The sequence below is a fragment of the Canis lupus genome, chromosome 4 (assembly GCF_048164855.1).
Source record: "Canis lupus baileyi chromosome 4, mCanLup2.hap1, whole genome shotgun sequence".
Taxonomy (NCBI): Eukaryota; Metazoa; Chordata; class Mammalia; order Carnivora; family Canidae; genus Canis; species Canis lupus.
In genome coordinates this window covers 74868412-74884833 of record NC_132841.1, presented here as the reverse complement: position 1 = coordinate 74884833, position 16422 = coordinate 74868412, and the positions used below count along the sequence as shown (strand labels likewise).

Here is a 16422-nt window from a genome sequence, read left to right as displayed (position 1 = left end):
CCCAATTTTTTAAAAAAGAAACTGAGTCTCAGCAAAATTTATAGAAGTATACAGTTGGTAAACAATGGTATTAAGTTCATATTCTAGAGCCTGAGCACTAAGCATTATGCTTTACTAACAGCTAATTAGAACTTTCTACAAAACTTTTCTTTCATTGATTACAAACACCTTTGCTTAAAACTGAGACTTATACCTGAGTGTTGGATTACAAAACTTGTTCATTAGTTCCTTGCAAACTAAACTGCGAGCACTGGAAAGGAATTCTTCAATGGTTGCACACATAAAAGCACGGACAAGTCAGATCTTAGCAATTTATAAAAAGGTAGAGTTGATTAACACAGTCAGTGTGGAAAACGTAAACATATATCAGAAGTCCTGGTTTAAAATACCTGGTTTTCATGTCATCTCTCTTCCTAAGAAGATCATGTTGGTAAACAATGGAGAATTATAAGTAAAAATGCTTTGCACAAAACACTATACAAACTATTATTAATTTCAACTTTATCTCAAGTTTAAGTACTATATTGGCAAGTAACCAACGAATAATTTAATGTCACAGAAATAACCAGGGTCGTCTTTTCCTAATACTTCTTCCTTTAATTTGGTTCTTCTTCAATTTGACCCTGTTCTATACCTAAAATGATATCACAGAGGACATCAATTCCTCAAGAAAGAAAGACCACAGCAGGAGGGAAAGCATTCAATTCCAAACTGTGGATTCTGATCCACACTTAAAAGACCTGTCTCACAGATCACATATAAAAACCAGACCACGGGGATCCCTGGGTGGTACAGCGGTTTAGCGCCTGCCTTTGGCCCAGGGCGTGATCCTGGAGACCCGGGATCGAATCCCACGTCGGGCTCCCGGTGCATGGAGCCTGCTTCTCCCTCTGCCTATGTCTGCCCCTCTCTCTCTCTCTGTGTGTGACTATCATAAAAAAAAAAAAAAAAAAACAGACCACGTGCCAATGTCATGAAAGCAAAAGCTTAGAACATCTGACTTCCTGAATTAATAAAAATCATGATTTTATAAAGTTGTAGATTAAGGAAACATACCCAATACCTTACATATGCCATTAATACAGACATTTCTGCTGTTGCCACCTTCAAAGCAAGGGGTACCATCAATGACAGCATCCAGCATTTTCTCGGAAAACTGGCCATCTATGGGTCGGCAGTAGAGCTCACAAGGATGTGCTAGAGTGAAAAAGAGACAAATCCTTGCAAGTTAGCTTTTTTAGCTTAGCACCCTTCCTGCAGGATTCTTTTGTTCATACTACCCCCCCAAAGGTAATTTATTCTGGACATTCCCATCTTTCACCTTTCTGTGACACATGCTGAAATGCATGGTTTTCTTTTCTTTTCTAGTTAAAGGGTTTTACAACAAATTAAATTGGGAAAATTGTTTTAAAATGCTATGCCCTTTGTTATAACAATGAGACCTTTCAATCACTTAACTGTGCTCATAAAAATATGGTGCAGAGCTCCTGGGGTTAGCCTAGAAAAGTAATAGCAACCAGTGCTGCAGGACTCCAGGCAAGAATGGCACCTGACCACCATTTGATGCAAAGTAAGTAGACCTCTAGGGAAGGGTCAGTCCCCTCCCATGGGGCCAACTCTCCACCAAGACCACTGCCACTATCATGACCCCACCCTCAATGAATATTTTCTTTTATTCTCAAGTCCAAGAAGTCCTTGGACAGAGATTTACAAACACAGAGAAACAGCCTGATTTTTTGCTGAAGCTGAATGAAGCCAACGTCCTTACTATAATGGCCTAGCCCATCATGCTGTGTTCTACAATGAATACATTCTGGGGTTCAATTTTCTACTCCCTCGTGAATGAAGATAGAGTGATTTCCAGCACTGGAACTGCTCTAAAATTTACTTAATAAAATGTGTACCAATACATAGGTAATTACAGTAACCAGAAAGATATAAAACTTTAAAACACAAATTGCCTTAAAAATTTTAATAGGCGGGGATCTCTGGGTGGCTCAGTGGTTTAGCGCCTGCCTTTGGCCCAGGGCATGATCCTGGAATCCCGGGATCAAGTCCCGCATCTGGCTCCCAGCATGGAGCCTGCTTCTCCCTCTGCCTGTGTCTCTGCCTCTCTCTCTCTCTCTCTATCATGAATAAATAAATAAAATATTTTAAAAAATTTTTAATAGGCAATACATGTATATAATAAGAATTCAAATAGTAATTATTTTCAAATAGTAATTTTCTTGTGAATGTTACATTTTTTTTTTTTTAATTGAAAAACTTGACAATGCCTTTTTCAGAAAGGTCTTTCTTGGGGGGAATCTCTTTTGGATTTGTTTACTCAGGGGAAGTACTTGAGTTTCCTGGGGATGTGATCAGTTGAGCATTCAATGAGACAAGCCATAGGCCATGTGTCATGGACCCACCCAGTGTGGATGCTAATACAATATCCAGCTAATACAAAGCCAGAGTGCTCAACCCTAGGTAGCTACGCAAGAATGCATTGATCCATTTGGTAAATAAATAAAAGTATAAAACACAATATATGTAAGAGCAGAAGCTCTCAACAAACTTGAGACAAAGGTCAAAAGCACCTGTTTAAAGCTTAAAGGAGAAAGGTATAAGAACAAAGAAAGAATACTGACTGATTTTATATAAAGAGCTTTGGATAAGTTGTCTGAGAAAATGAACCAACTCAAGATGAGTTGGAGAGATCACAGCACAAAGTGCCAATGGAAAAGGGCCAGAAGACTCTGAGGACAAAGCAAGACTTAGGATTATTATAAATCTTTATTCCTGGCAGTGTGACTAGCTCTGTTACTGCCTGAACTGGAACAAAAGCACTTAGAGGAAGCCATCTGGGCACAGCTCTCCTCTCCTAGAGATGGGATCATCCATCCCGGTGTGCTGAGTCTAGGAAAGCATCTCATGAAACATTGGGCTATTAAGTAGAAGGGTGGAGGCAGGGGAAACACTGTTAAATAAGACTTTGATTTGAGTTTTAGAATTTGGATTTAAGATTTTGTATATGTACACATAAAGCAAAAAGAGAAAGCAGCCCTGAATAATTCTGGAGCTTCTCTAAAGGAGCTGTTTCAGCCTGGGAGAGGCTAGGACTAGAGGTGCCTTGGGCGCAAAATTTAAGAGGGTGCTCACTCTCGTAGGGTTGTATAAATGGGTCCTCCTAGCAAGAAAATCCCCAACCAACGGCAAGTGTATTGAATTCCAGAATGGTGAGGTTCCAATGTCTGCCTTAGTTTTACTCCCTCTGAGCTTGTGCTATTTGACTCATCCCTGAAGAAAAAACTATCCAGAGACTTTCACTAGTCTTATTTATATAGTGAGTTAAGAGGAATTTTGCTTAATAAAATAATAGCCAATGCATCATTTACATACGCTTCCACATCCTGTTGTGCTTCATAGCAGTAATCTCTCATTTTGACAATCACAACCACCTATGGTGTTAGTTCTTTTATCACCACCATTTCATAGATAAGGCTAGAAAAATTAAGTTTTCCAAGCTCTCATAGCATGAGTGACAGAGCTAAACCTGGTGCTTTAGCTTATGGCCTATTCTACTAACCTCTAACATACAAGCACAGAATTTTCCTTCACAAAAACTCTCTAAATTATCCTCTTTACGTTATTAGGCAATGCATTTATTTACAGATAGTATCTAAGGTACAAATTTGGTAGAATTCCAGCGGGACACCATTTTAATTTTCTCTCATGGGACTTAAATATAGTGAGAATCACCAGCCTCTGGAGACATTTATTTCTACAGTGCATATAAAAGTCTTGGCTCCTGAAAGTCCAGTATTTCCATGAGAAGTTACTTAAGCTTTCTGTGACTCAGTTTCCTCATCTGAAAACTGAGGATAATAATACCTACCTTGCAATGTAATCGATGACATTTAAAACAGAGAAGGTATGTTGAGCACTCAGCATGCTATCTAGTATACAGTAAGCGCTTGACAAATGGCAGTTATGATTGTTGTTTTCACCTCCTCATCATGAACTCAATGAATTCTAGAGTTCTTGCAGTTGCCCCACCAGGCTATGCTTCTATCATTCCAATATTCTCCCATAGCAGCCAAAAGACACATGTTTTGGAATGTTGGTTCAGTTCTCCTTCCCACACAGACAAATTTTCCTGAAATAGCCTCTTCTCCTTCAGATTATTCCATCATGCCACTTCTAATCAGTGCCACCCTAAATTCATACTTTGTTTTACTATTTCCTAAATGACTTCGGTCTTGTCAGTTTAGCATAAAAAATTCTAGCTCCTGCTAGGTCAGCAAGTGGTTCCAGGATTTTCCTTCACAGTCACTCTGGACCTGGTTCAAAGATGTTCTCCTCATACAGTAACTACTGAGGTCCTCACAGCTCTACACTTTCAAGACTATGGATTTTACAAGCTCCTCAGCCAAACTGCAATATCCTCAAGGGCACTTTAGTCATCTGTGCCTTAACTGGCTACCGCCAGCCAGCTCAGCATGTGAAGGAGGAGCCATAATATGTGCTGTGGAGGACTCAACAGCACACCAGAGGGGAGGATAATCACAGTCTGGGGGATGGATGTGGCATTAGATCCATAAGGATTGGGTTCTCTGCCCCGATTCTTACCCTAGGCCTTCTCTGTCCCTAGTCTGCACAGAGGGACTTTTTGGAGAATAATATTAAAACCTCTAATGAGGCCTGGCATAGAGTGGCTGTTTAAATGTGGCAGTTACTACCATTAAGCCTTCCCAATGAATACCAGCAGGACCCTCCTTCTAGCAAAGGCTCTTAACCCATGTTTTCTAATTAACGGACATGACAGAGGTCAACACTGTTAGGGAGAAAATTGTGGACCGACTGGCAAAGAGATCATCTCCATCCTGAGAGGTCATCAACTCAGTCATAAAAATGAACCTTAACCCTAGTAATAGAAATCAAGGACATCCACTGCAGCAATTAAAGGCTTATCCAGAGAGAAAAGGACAGGTCTACTAAGTTGCATTTACATAATGTTGTTTAATATATTTACAGGCTCCCTATGCAGTCGTTATGAGGAATGAGGTAAAACAGTAACACTGGGACATTATGCTCCTGAATAAAGAAAGTTGTAGAATTGGCAAGGAATGATTTAATTTGTGTGCAAACTAAAACCTGCTATTAACATCGGTTGCCTCTAAGGAATAAGTTAAGCATGGTGGTATAAGAATTTATTTTTATTTCATTCTATTATGTAGACTTGCACGTTTTTCAAGGAAACATATATGCCTTTTAAAAATAATGTCTTGGCTGTCAAACAAGAATGCAGGAAAGGTCTCCTTTCTTCAGTGGTAATAACACACCTCCATGAAGAGAGGCCCTCATTTCAAGACTTCTTTTCATTTTGCTTGTGCAGTACAGGACTAATACATCCTTCAAGGTTAGACAGGCTAGCTGAAGTATACTTCACGTAAGAAACACACATTTCTACCAAATCTAAGCACAGTGGTCCATGGAGTCTTAGAAATAATTGAGTAAATAATCTTTGGGCAATAACAGTACACAGACCCGCAGCTTCCACTCTCCCAGAGCTTGAACACCTATGACCCATAGGGGTGCCTACGGCCAGAAAGAATCCCGGGCTTGAAAGCAGCAGCCTTTGTGAACAGAGGTTGAGAGTGATTTCAGCACTTTTCAAGCCTGGACCTGAAGGGCCATTTCCCATCCTCTCCTCTGGCCTTTGGCTTCCATGGTGCTTTGAGTATGTCATTAGGTTGGCCCATGGCACAGGGTGTGTAGAAGGAGACAGGAATAGCAATACACGAAATACTCTTAGCTCTCCATGGTCATCATGGTAATCAGAGAGTCTGTCCCAACCTCATGGATTCCATAACATCCATAGAGTTGAGTATTTTCAATGTCTCAGATTTATTCATATGCCCTGACACATCCCTTTGGATCATTAGAATTTTTTTTCTTGACTTTTTAAGAGCTTTCAAATCCATTTATAATTCAGCTAAGGGAAGACTCTCAGACTCATTTACTGGTAAGCTCTCAGCCTCACACTGTCTGATTAATCCCCACAAGGGAAGCTTAGGTAACTGAATGAACCTCCTGAATCAAAGGTTGCATTTGCAATTCTGGTGAGATAGGATGGCTCAACATTTTCAGATAATGATTTTAAGAAGTGGTCATGAGAAGCCAAAGATAAAACTTGGTAAGAAGGATAAAAATTTCTTAGGTTAAGGAAACTTTTGGTGCATTTCACATTTTGTAAGTAGTTGCTACTTGAGTTCCACCATTTAAAAAAATCCAGTTTCTACACTCCATTTCCACACAGGGCTCCATGGGTATGAGCCTCATGCAGTCAGCCAGGGCCTCACATTTTATCCTTTTTTTAAGAGAGAAAGAGAGAGAGAGAGAGAGAGAGAAGTGGATAGCAGAAAGAGAAGGAGAGAGAGAATCCTCAGCAGGCTCCATGCCCAGAGCAGAGCTCAATAGGGGGCTAGATCTCACAACCCTGAGATCATGACTTGAGCCAAAACTCAAGAATCGGATGCCTAACCCACTGAGCGACCCAGGCACCCCTTGAAACTCTTAATTTATATTTGAGCTTGTGTTTTCTAAGTGAGGTCTGATGGGACAATGAAATGTGTACATGAGCAGAAGACATGGGTGATAAGCACATCTCCTGTTCCTTGCCAGATTTTAAGAAATAGTAAACCTTAAGCAAAAAGCAAACTTAAAATGTTTTGTTGTTGTAACAAGTAATATTTAACTTAAGAAAGAAACTCAGGGGCAGCCCCGGTGGCTCAGCGGTTTAGCGCTGCCTACAGCTGGGGATATGATCCTGGAGACCCGGGATCGAGTCCCATGTTGGGCTCCTGGCATGGAGGCTGCTTCTCCCTCTGCCTGTGTCTCTACCTCTACCTCTCTCTCTCTCTCTTGTGTATTCTCATGAATAAATAAATAAAATCTTAAAAAAAAAAAAAGAAAGAAAGAAAGAAACTCAGTTTAATGATCAGGCTCAGATCAACTTGAGGGAAAAAACAAAAATATCTGAAAAGTCCTCACCAAAAACCCAACCAAAAATCAAATAATGGCTAAGACTCTGTAATTTTGGCTGGTCTAAACTGATATATTCTTTTACTTTCTGATATGGTAATATTATAATTCCCAAATATATCAAAATACATATTAGTGAAACAGAAGAAGGCATTAAAATTAATATATTCTTGCAAGAAGTTACTATGGCCGAGTTCAAAAAGGGTGTTGCCTGTGTTCTTCTCTAGGACTTTGATGGAATCTAACCATGGTGGTATAAAAACAAGAATAGAGGTAATTTTTAAAAAATAAATTAAGTCAGTTTAACCGATGTTTTAGGAAAGGCTAAGTGTAGTAATATTTTCTTTTTATTATATATTTTTATGTTCTGTCTTTTGATTAATATGTTTAAGAACTATGATACACATTTAGAATTACAACTTAAATTATTTAAGAAATATAATAATTTTGTCAAAATGCTTAAATGTTTAGAAAAAAATGGTTTTCAAAGATTCAGGACAGATCAGTTTAACAAAGCTAGCATTTGTCATAATGCAAACAGTTGTTGGAGCTCTTCTCCCCTCACTAGAATTCCTTGACAATGAGATTATCTTTTTAAAAATAAGAACATCATCTTAGGTAAAATACAAAATGCAATGCATTGTTGTTAAGGACACAAGCTTAGCCCAGTCTCTGTTTTACTGGTTAGCATTTAGGCTGCAGTCAGGCCTGGGCTAATTCCTCCTGGCTCTACTCTATAGTCTGAGTTTGAGCAAGCTGCTTAAATTCTCTACATCTCTTACTTAGGTCTGGAAAAATTGAGTCAAAACCCTAAATTCCCATTATCAGTTAAGAATTAGTTTCACTGCAAATAGCAGAAAATATTGCTTTCTTGTCTGAAATAGACAGGACTTTGTTTTGCCCTCAGGATAGGAAATTCAGAGGTAGGAGTTTAAAGCTATCCTCCTTCCAGTCTTCCAGCTCAGCCAGTCAGCATGGGGGGTCAGCTTCCTGGCTGCAGTGTGACTGCTGTACCCCTCCCCCCACCCCCACCCCCTCCCGCCCTGAAGCCCCCACCGTCCCATCTCCCCACCCTGGGAAGCAAGAGCAGGGAGGGTCAATGTCAGAAAGGCAAGGGGGTGAGGGCCAGTTCTGTTGGTACCCATTAAAAACCCTTCTAGAGGCACCTGGGTGGCTCAGCCAGTTAAGCATCAGACTCTTGATCTGTGCTCAGATCATGATGTCAGGGCTCTGTGCGTGCACTGGGCGTGAAGCCTACTTAGGATTCTCTCTCTCCCCCTGCCCCGCCCCCTAACTCTCTTTCCCTCTCCAAAAAACAAATAAACACCCCCCCCCCCAAAAAAAAGAACAAAAAAACAAAAACAAAAAACAAAACCTCAAAAATCCTCCCAAAAGCCTTACCCATGGGGCCTCCATCTTTATATCTCTTTCGTCAGAATTGGATCTCCCAGGAATATGAGTTCCTGGGTCTTTTCATTTTTCCTTCTGTTATTGTAGAGGAAAGTGAGGGTGAAGAGGGTCAGGACTGGCTTTGGGGTGTCTGCAAACATCATCCTTATTATTCAGTCATTTCCTTTCTTGAAGCCACAGATTCCTAACCTGTCAACTGAGAGGCTCCTGGCTAGAAGATCGCCCAGGTTGCTCCGCACACTTACATTCTCTTTAAAGGCTGTTTTTATCACAACCTCAAATATTCCTGTAGTAAGCTCTGTGTGCACCACCCAGGCCCCCAGGTGTGGGACTTGGCTCTCCGGCACCTGGGAGCGCTGCCAGCACTAACCCCCAACTGTCACCTTGGCTTCAGACCCAAGGACACCCACTCCTTCCCTAGGTAGACCACAGCCAGTGGCCAGTCCAGGTGGGGCATAAAGTACTGGCTCTCCCACTTCAACCTGGCAACTCTGAACGTCTGTGTCAGCGGCAGGGCTCCCTGGGGGGTGGGGTGGAGCCTTTGCTGAGTGTGCTCTGCAGCTCAGCTATCGCCCTGCACACCCCTCCTCCCTCCTCCTGCTCTTCTTCCACTCCCTGCCTGCTAGGGCCCAGCTCAGGGTCTGTTTCCCAGGGAACCCTAACTGCAACAATCCCTGAAAGGAATCGAATGTTCCTGAAGGATCCTATTCCAGGAGAAGCAGATGTGGTCTGACTCCACATTTGCTGGAAACCTCACTGGCGTCAAGTATTAACAGGGCTTAAATATCTGGAAGCAACAACTAAAAAATTCGCCTAAATGAATTTGGGCTAAATCGGGTGTTCTGAGAAAGATGAAAATCTAAAAAAAGAGAGAGATTCCAGGAAAGCGATGACATTTGAGATCAGGCTCTGGTCATGTCCTCATAGAAGATGCAGGATATAAACACATTTCTATTAACACAGGCTAATAAAGTCCCATAAATCTACATAGATTGGTTTAAATCTGTATTTATATCTATCATTTATCTATCTACCAGCTTCTTAGTCAATTCCAGCCCCAAGGTAAAAAATCCTGGACCTTGAATAAGTTATTGTCTGCTCTGAGACTAAGCTTCTTTATCTCCAAAGATACGGAGGGGAGAAGTGAGAAAATATAGAGTAGCATTCTTATATAGATACTGGCTTCAGAAAATGCAGTTGATCATTGCAGCTCTTCACACTGATGCCTACATGAAAGTTGTCGAGTAGAGTTTGGATAATTTTTGCTGTCAGGAGTGCTGGAAAAGAAAATGTCTATCTTGGAAAAAGGAAGTTGATCTAGACTAGTAGTTTTCAAATCTTTGAGGCAGAAGAATTATTTTTCTTCTTTCAAACAAGATCTTGCAAATAAAGCAGATCAAGTCAGGATTTTATTAAGCAAAATTTTGTAAGTTCAAGTATATGATGGTTAAAAATAAGTCAGTGGGATCTAAAGAAATTATTAAGATGAACAGAAATTCTGAAATCAAACTTATGGAAGGCAGTTACAGACTTAGGCTGGCTGCAGCATTTAATTCTTTTCTGTGCGGTTTTTTGAAAAATCTTGACTCATTTTGGCAAACAGTTGCAAATAAGAACAGTTTAGAGCAACTCAACCTGTAATCTTAGGATATTTCTCAATTACACTGTGTTGATGGGAGACTTTTATTCTAAGGTCTGCACAAACCCAAATTAATTTGTGTGAATTAGCGCATTGGTGGTCTTTGATATGTTAAAACTTGATGTATAATATTTTTGAGTGTAAGCACTGTTCTTTATTGCACTTCTAAAGACTAGTTTAAATTTTTTTTTTGAAAAATGAAATTAGAATCAAGCATTCTTGCAAGCCCTGGGATTCCATGGAACACAGTTTAAAAACGACAAGACTTGATGGAGTTTCTATGCTTATTGCAAATGCTTAAATCTACGATTCTTCTTCTGTCATTGGCTAGCTAGCACATCTGCCAAAGATCACTCACCAAGACACTTACCACTGTCCACTGAATAGGTTGGAAACTTTGCTGTACATTTACTTTATTCTCTGGTGACTTCTAATGGTAAGGCTGGGAGGGTAAAGCACTCAATGCCCAGCACAGAGTAAGTGCTCCCTACGTAGCTGTTGACATGAATGACCTACTTCTTGCCACCACGGGTGCCCATCAACTAGGCAAACAACTCTGTAGGTTGGAGTTTAAGAAGGAAAATAAATCAGTGTGTTGGTCAAGGTAGTAGCTACTTGGATGAGCAGATAAGTCACTATGCTTCAATAATGGCATAGGAACCTGCAAGAAAGCCACCAGGATAGAGGATGGAGGCTTACAGTCCAGGTAGATAGTTCAGCAGATGGCACTCAGCCTAATTCCCTCCTATGGGTTACACAGACTCAGTATCAGTGACAGATGCAAAACAATCATTCTAAAGTGAGTGAAATTTATGTCCACTTTTAGACTCATTTCTTTAGCACCTATTGCTTTGCTATGCAATATGCAGGCATATGGCAAATGTTTTGTAAATAAATAAAGAGCCAAGCTAAATCAGATCTCCTTATTCTAAGTCCAACTACTCGAGCTTTCAGAGCTCAGCACACACAAACCCCACCCTGCATCAGGCAGGAGGTGAACCCCTAGAAGGTTGCTGGACCCCCACACAAAGGTTGCTCATTTGGGGTCTCTAGTACTCATTTGGGGTCTCTAGTTCCAAATAGTTCCAACAAAAGAGAGACTGTCCAAAATATAAAAATAGGTAGTACTAACTAGATATACCTTTCATCATTAGTTCGTGTGTGTGTGTGTGTGTTTGTGTGTCCACATGAATATATACGTGAGTTCTGCTTTACTCAAACATCTGAATTAGGAGGCTGAATTGCCCCAATAACCAAATGACTCACTCTCATAGAACATGAATGATGCTCAACAGGGTGGGGGCAAGGAACAGACCCTGCCCATGCCAATCAAAGGCCATTAGGGTATTTCAGAAATCCCAAATGGCAAAGCCCTATTGGGTCTTGCTTTCAAAAGCAACTGACTGAATCATTCTTTAAACAGTCCAAACGTGTAATTTTCATTCCCACATTTCCTCTTGTGTTCTATCACACAGAAATTTCAGAAACTTAAAAAACATCAGGAAAAATTTGCTCATTCTTTACTGCCTTGACTCAAATCTCCTTAGCTCAGGAAAATCTTTTCTCTTTCATGCTCTACTTGAGTAATAACACATTGCACAGATATTTTTTGATGCTAATCTGTACCTAATGGTTAATGATTCTTCTTCATGTTCAGGAGAGCAGGTGTAGCTAGTGTTGATACAGGGGAAGCATCATCAAAGCTGATACCCCATTCTCCAGCTCAGTTATGTCCCCATCCCTGATGTGTATCCTATAGATGCTTGATTTTACTTCTGACCCTTCTTATCCTGTCCTGTACATACAAAATATTGTCATCTGGCCCAGAGCTGGCTCTCATTTATTTCTGATGAAGGTATTTATTTCTACCATCCTGTTTTATCTTGTGCTTTTGTCCTGTCTACTGGAATGACTGGTTTTATTTTGGATGCTTTCCTTTTCCCTTCTTCCAGTAGAAAGACTTCTCTTGCTTAACAATCATCAACACTTCCTCAGCAGTCTTCTGTGAACTTACTCCAAACCTACAATGACTTTCTCTGAACTTCTGCCAAAATTAAAGTCAGTCACACGCTCATCAAGGAGCACTTTCATGAGTAATCTGGTATGAATTCCTGGTTGCCCCCCGATGGCTTAGCTGCACCTCAGCATATCTGAAGTGAGCCATCATGTTGGACAAGCTTCTCTTTTACTTTCCACAGAACTCAGCACCGAGTTGGGTATATTCAGCCTTCAACATGTACTGATCAACCTAACCAGGCCAACGTTTCTACTTTTTAAATATAAAACTCCTCCTGGAGCTATTCTCTCCCTGTGGAACTTTGCAGGGGATCCCAGACACCTTGCCATGGAAACGCTCTCCCATCATGGCTGTAGCCCGAGATCTGGAATCTTCTGTCACGGCTCCTTACCTGGATTAAAAACTGGAAACCAGCGGTAGAAGGCGTTCTTGTAGGGGACGGTGTCAAACTCACTGCACTGCATCTGCCGGAAGGTTGGTGTGTCTGGGCGGCAGGGGTGGACATTGCACAAGCGATAGCGCTTCCTTTCTCCGGTGCAGTACTTCCCTCCAAACTTTGGTCTATGCATGAAACACACATGTTCAGTTCATTTCCTTAAAGGCTACCATTTCTCCTTAAACATCCCTTGGCATCTGGTCATGCCTGTTCTTTGCCAAACCGCATCTTGCACTACCCTCAAAACTTGCCGTTTACATAAATTCTTCCAATTTCATATATTTTTTGGTTGTTGCTGCTGCCCACGGCCATTCAGTCCCAGGTCTATAGTTGCCTAATTTGAACCAGTGTGTGTGTATCTTTCCTACTTGTATATCTTCCTGGCCTCTCAAACTCAAAATATATGCTGAGATGGGATACGTGATTTTCCCTCCAAAATCTGCTCCTTCTCTAATTCCCATTTAGCAAGTTAAAAGTGGTCAGATTTCAGAAGCCTCCATCCTTTGTCTTCCTTTGACCCCACTGTCCATCAGCTGCCCACTCATCAATCATGTCTTTGTAGAAGTTTCTTCCTCTTCAGTCCCACAATCACCAAATTAGTCTAATCCTTATCACTATTTCTGCCTTCCCTCTGTCCATCTTTTCCCTCATTCAATCTACTGTACACACATCTGGTTAATTTTTATGATGACCTTATTCTAGTTTCTTGTTTAAAAACCTTTCATGGCACCCAATGACCACAGAATCAAGTCCAGCCTCTGTGGTTTAACATTCAAGGCCCTCATGATCCTGACTTCATGCATCCTAATAGCTACTTCCCATCTGCCCCCTCATTTGATACTTTTCCAGTGCTACAAGCTGACTTATTTACTATTTCTCTTCTGTGCCTCTGGCTTGACTTCCCCCCTCATAAGTCTCTATCTACATGCTATCAATGCTTTCAGGATCAAATAATGCTCTACCTCCATCATGAACTCTTCCTGGATTTTTGCCAGAAATAAACTCTTTCTCCCTTTTGTGATACCTGAAAGTACCTACTGTATGTACTTCCTATACTTATCACTCCAAAACATAGTTCACTGATGATCCAATCCAGCTTTAGTTCATCTATGGTCTCTAAGTCATACTTTGAGTGCAGAAGGCTCTTAATAAACATTCAATGAATAAATAAGTTAATCTTATTTTAGAATAATCCTTCCCAACTTTTTATTTCCTTTGTAATACATGCAAGGGCAATAACAACCTTCCTATTAGGATCAATTAGTCCCTCAAAAAGGGAGGAGGTAGGGCTCAGTCAGTGATTGACTGTCTGACTTTGACTCAGGTCATGATCCTGGGGTCCTGGGATTGAGTCCTACATCAGGCTCTCAGGAGGGAGCCTGTTTCTCCCACTGCATATGTCTCTGCCTCTCTCTGTGTGTCTCATGAATAAATAAAATGTTTAAGAAGAAAAGGAGGAGGAAATATAGCAGAATGACTGTCACAGAAGAGGTGGAACTCTTTGTCCTTTAAAAAAGCCTCAGGTAATCTATGTCTTTTCTCTTGTCTCCACCTGGCTGCATCTGAAATCAGGGATTGTGTCTGCTATTGTGGTGCAGCATAATGGGGTCAAATAGCTTGGGGTTCGAATTCTGATTTACTTTGTATTATTAGTTGGATGATTTTGAACAAGTTATCTTAGTTCTCTGGGCCACGATTTTTTTCATTTGTGAGGTGTGCATAATAGTTCTTATCTTACAAGATGGGAGGACTGAATGAGAAAATGCACATGAAGATTTAGTAGAGTAGCTAACACAAGGAAGAGCTTAGTAAATGATAGCATTGTTAGATTATTGTAAAAAATCATCAACAAATATTTATGTACCCAATACCATGTGCTCAACATCATTTGCAGGGAGGACAGAGTCCAAAAAAAGGTCAACCTTCCCATAAAGCCAAGTTAGAGATTTTCATCCTACAGTTCCTCAACAAAGATGTCCCTTTCTGACAACCACAGATCACAGATCATCCTCCCAAGAGGCTCCAGACAGGTGATGGCTGAATGCAGAGCACTACAATAGGTCCCAGAGCAAATCACCTACATTTTATGATCTCTAAAATGCAAATCATATTTTTGATTACATTGAAATAAACCATAAAATGAAGATTTTCTGTAAAATATAAGAAATCCTTCTAATTTTTGAAGTCACAGAAATCTTCTATTTACACAAAAGCAACTTTTATCAGAGAGTAAGATTTAAAAACAATTTCATCCAAAGTCCTCTAATGTACTCTTACATGTGTGGCAAATGAGAAAAGATATCATAATAACTATTATATTATCTACCATTTACTGACAATTTAATGTCGTTGGTATTTTGTTAAACTCTTTATATATATTAACTTGCTCTTTAGGAAAAATTTATTATATACATTTATTAAATATATATTGTGTATGTGTACACATATACAGGTATGTACATATAGTAAAAAGTTAATAAAAAGGAGAAGTGATATTTGAAACTGAGATACTGAGGAGACTATAGTCACATTTATCATTTGTTTTTTTTAAAAAGTGACTCTTACACTTTAGTGCAGACTAATAAAAATCTAGGCAAGAGAAACTTAACATATTTTCTACTTACCAGAGGCATATGTACACTTGTTAAAAATTTTACTTAGGAACTCATATACCAGTAAATAATGAAGAATGTCATATATATATTTGGGGGTGTGCCTGAGTGGCTCAGTTGGGTAAGTGCCTGCCTTCTGCTTAGATCACGATCCCAGGATCCTGGAATTGGGTCCCACATTGGGACCCAGTGGGGAGTCTGCTTCTCCCTCTCCCTGTGCCCCTCCCCCACTCATGTGCATGCTCACGCTCTCTAACAAAATCTTTTTATTTTTATTTATTTTTTAATTTTTATTTATTTATGATAGTCACAGAGAGAGAGAGAGGCAGAGACACAGGCAGAGGGAGAAGCAGGCTCCAAGCACCGGGAGCCCGACGTGGGATTCGATCCCGGATCTCCAGGATCGCGCCCTGGGCCAAAGGCAGGCGCCAAACCTCTGTGCCACCCAGGGATCCCACAAAATCTTTTTTAAAAAAGTCATATATATAAAAAGATTCATATATAATTGGAAAGCAAGGGAATTTAAATTTAATTCATATGTTGTATCATTATATAAATTTAAAATAATGAAAAACTTAAGCACTTTGATTAAAAAATTGAAAGTTTTGTGAAATAATTTATTTTTTAAAGAAAAGATTTTTATTTATTTATTCACGAGAGACACACACACACAGCGAGAGAGAGAGAGAGAGAGAGACAGAGACACAGGCAGAGGGAGAAGCAGGTTCCATGCAGGGAGCCCCAATGTGGAACTTGATCCTGGGACTCCAGGATCATGCCCTGGGCCAAAGCCAGGTGCTAAACTGCTGAGCCACCCAGGGATCCCGTGAAATAACTTCTATAGAACTTTTACATGGCTAACATGGAAGCTTAAGGTTCATAAAATCCTTATCTAAAACATTCAAAATAATTATCCTCAAAAATGTACTATTTTATTAGTTATTTAAGGGTAGAAAATTATTTTTTATAAAATTAAATGTTCATTATGATTGAAAGAAAGCTACAGTCTTATTACAAGATTAAGTATAAGTAATCTCTCACTGACAGAGTCATGTTATTTAGAAGGAGTTAACTGCATAGTCTCCGAAAAACTTTCACGTAGATTATACTCTTGAAAATTTGCTTATTTTCCCAAAAAAATGGAATTGGCTTACTTATCCAAGTTCTAGTAAGAATCCAGTGCCACACCAAAATGAAACAAAACAGAACCATGTTTTTAACAACCTTCTGGTTCCCTTTTGTCTTTAGGAACCCATTAAATTTCTCCTAGGAGGCTTGGGGT

General features: G+C 40.0%; 1 protein-coding gene across 3 annotated transcripts in view; it reads right to left on the bottom strand.

Moving 5' to 3' along the window:
• Positions 1–16422, bottom strand: part of ADAMTS12 (ADAM metallopeptidase with thrombospondin type 1 motif 12) — a 255697-nt gene that overhangs the window by 33219 nt on the left and 206056 nt on the right. For 2 of the 3 annotated variants that reach the window (XM_072824981.1, XM_072824980.1), the window contains exons 12-13: positions 12484–12653; positions 1064–1197 (exon numbers count right to left, since the gene is read on the bottom strand). In XM_072824981.1, coding sequence (XP_072681082.1) covers positions 1064–1197; positions 12484–12653 — 304 coding nt within the window. Of the gene's footprint in view, positions 1–1056; positions 1198–12483; positions 12654–16422 lie in introns of all 3 variants that reach the window. The other variant, XR_012030322.1, reaches the window with a different exon arrangement.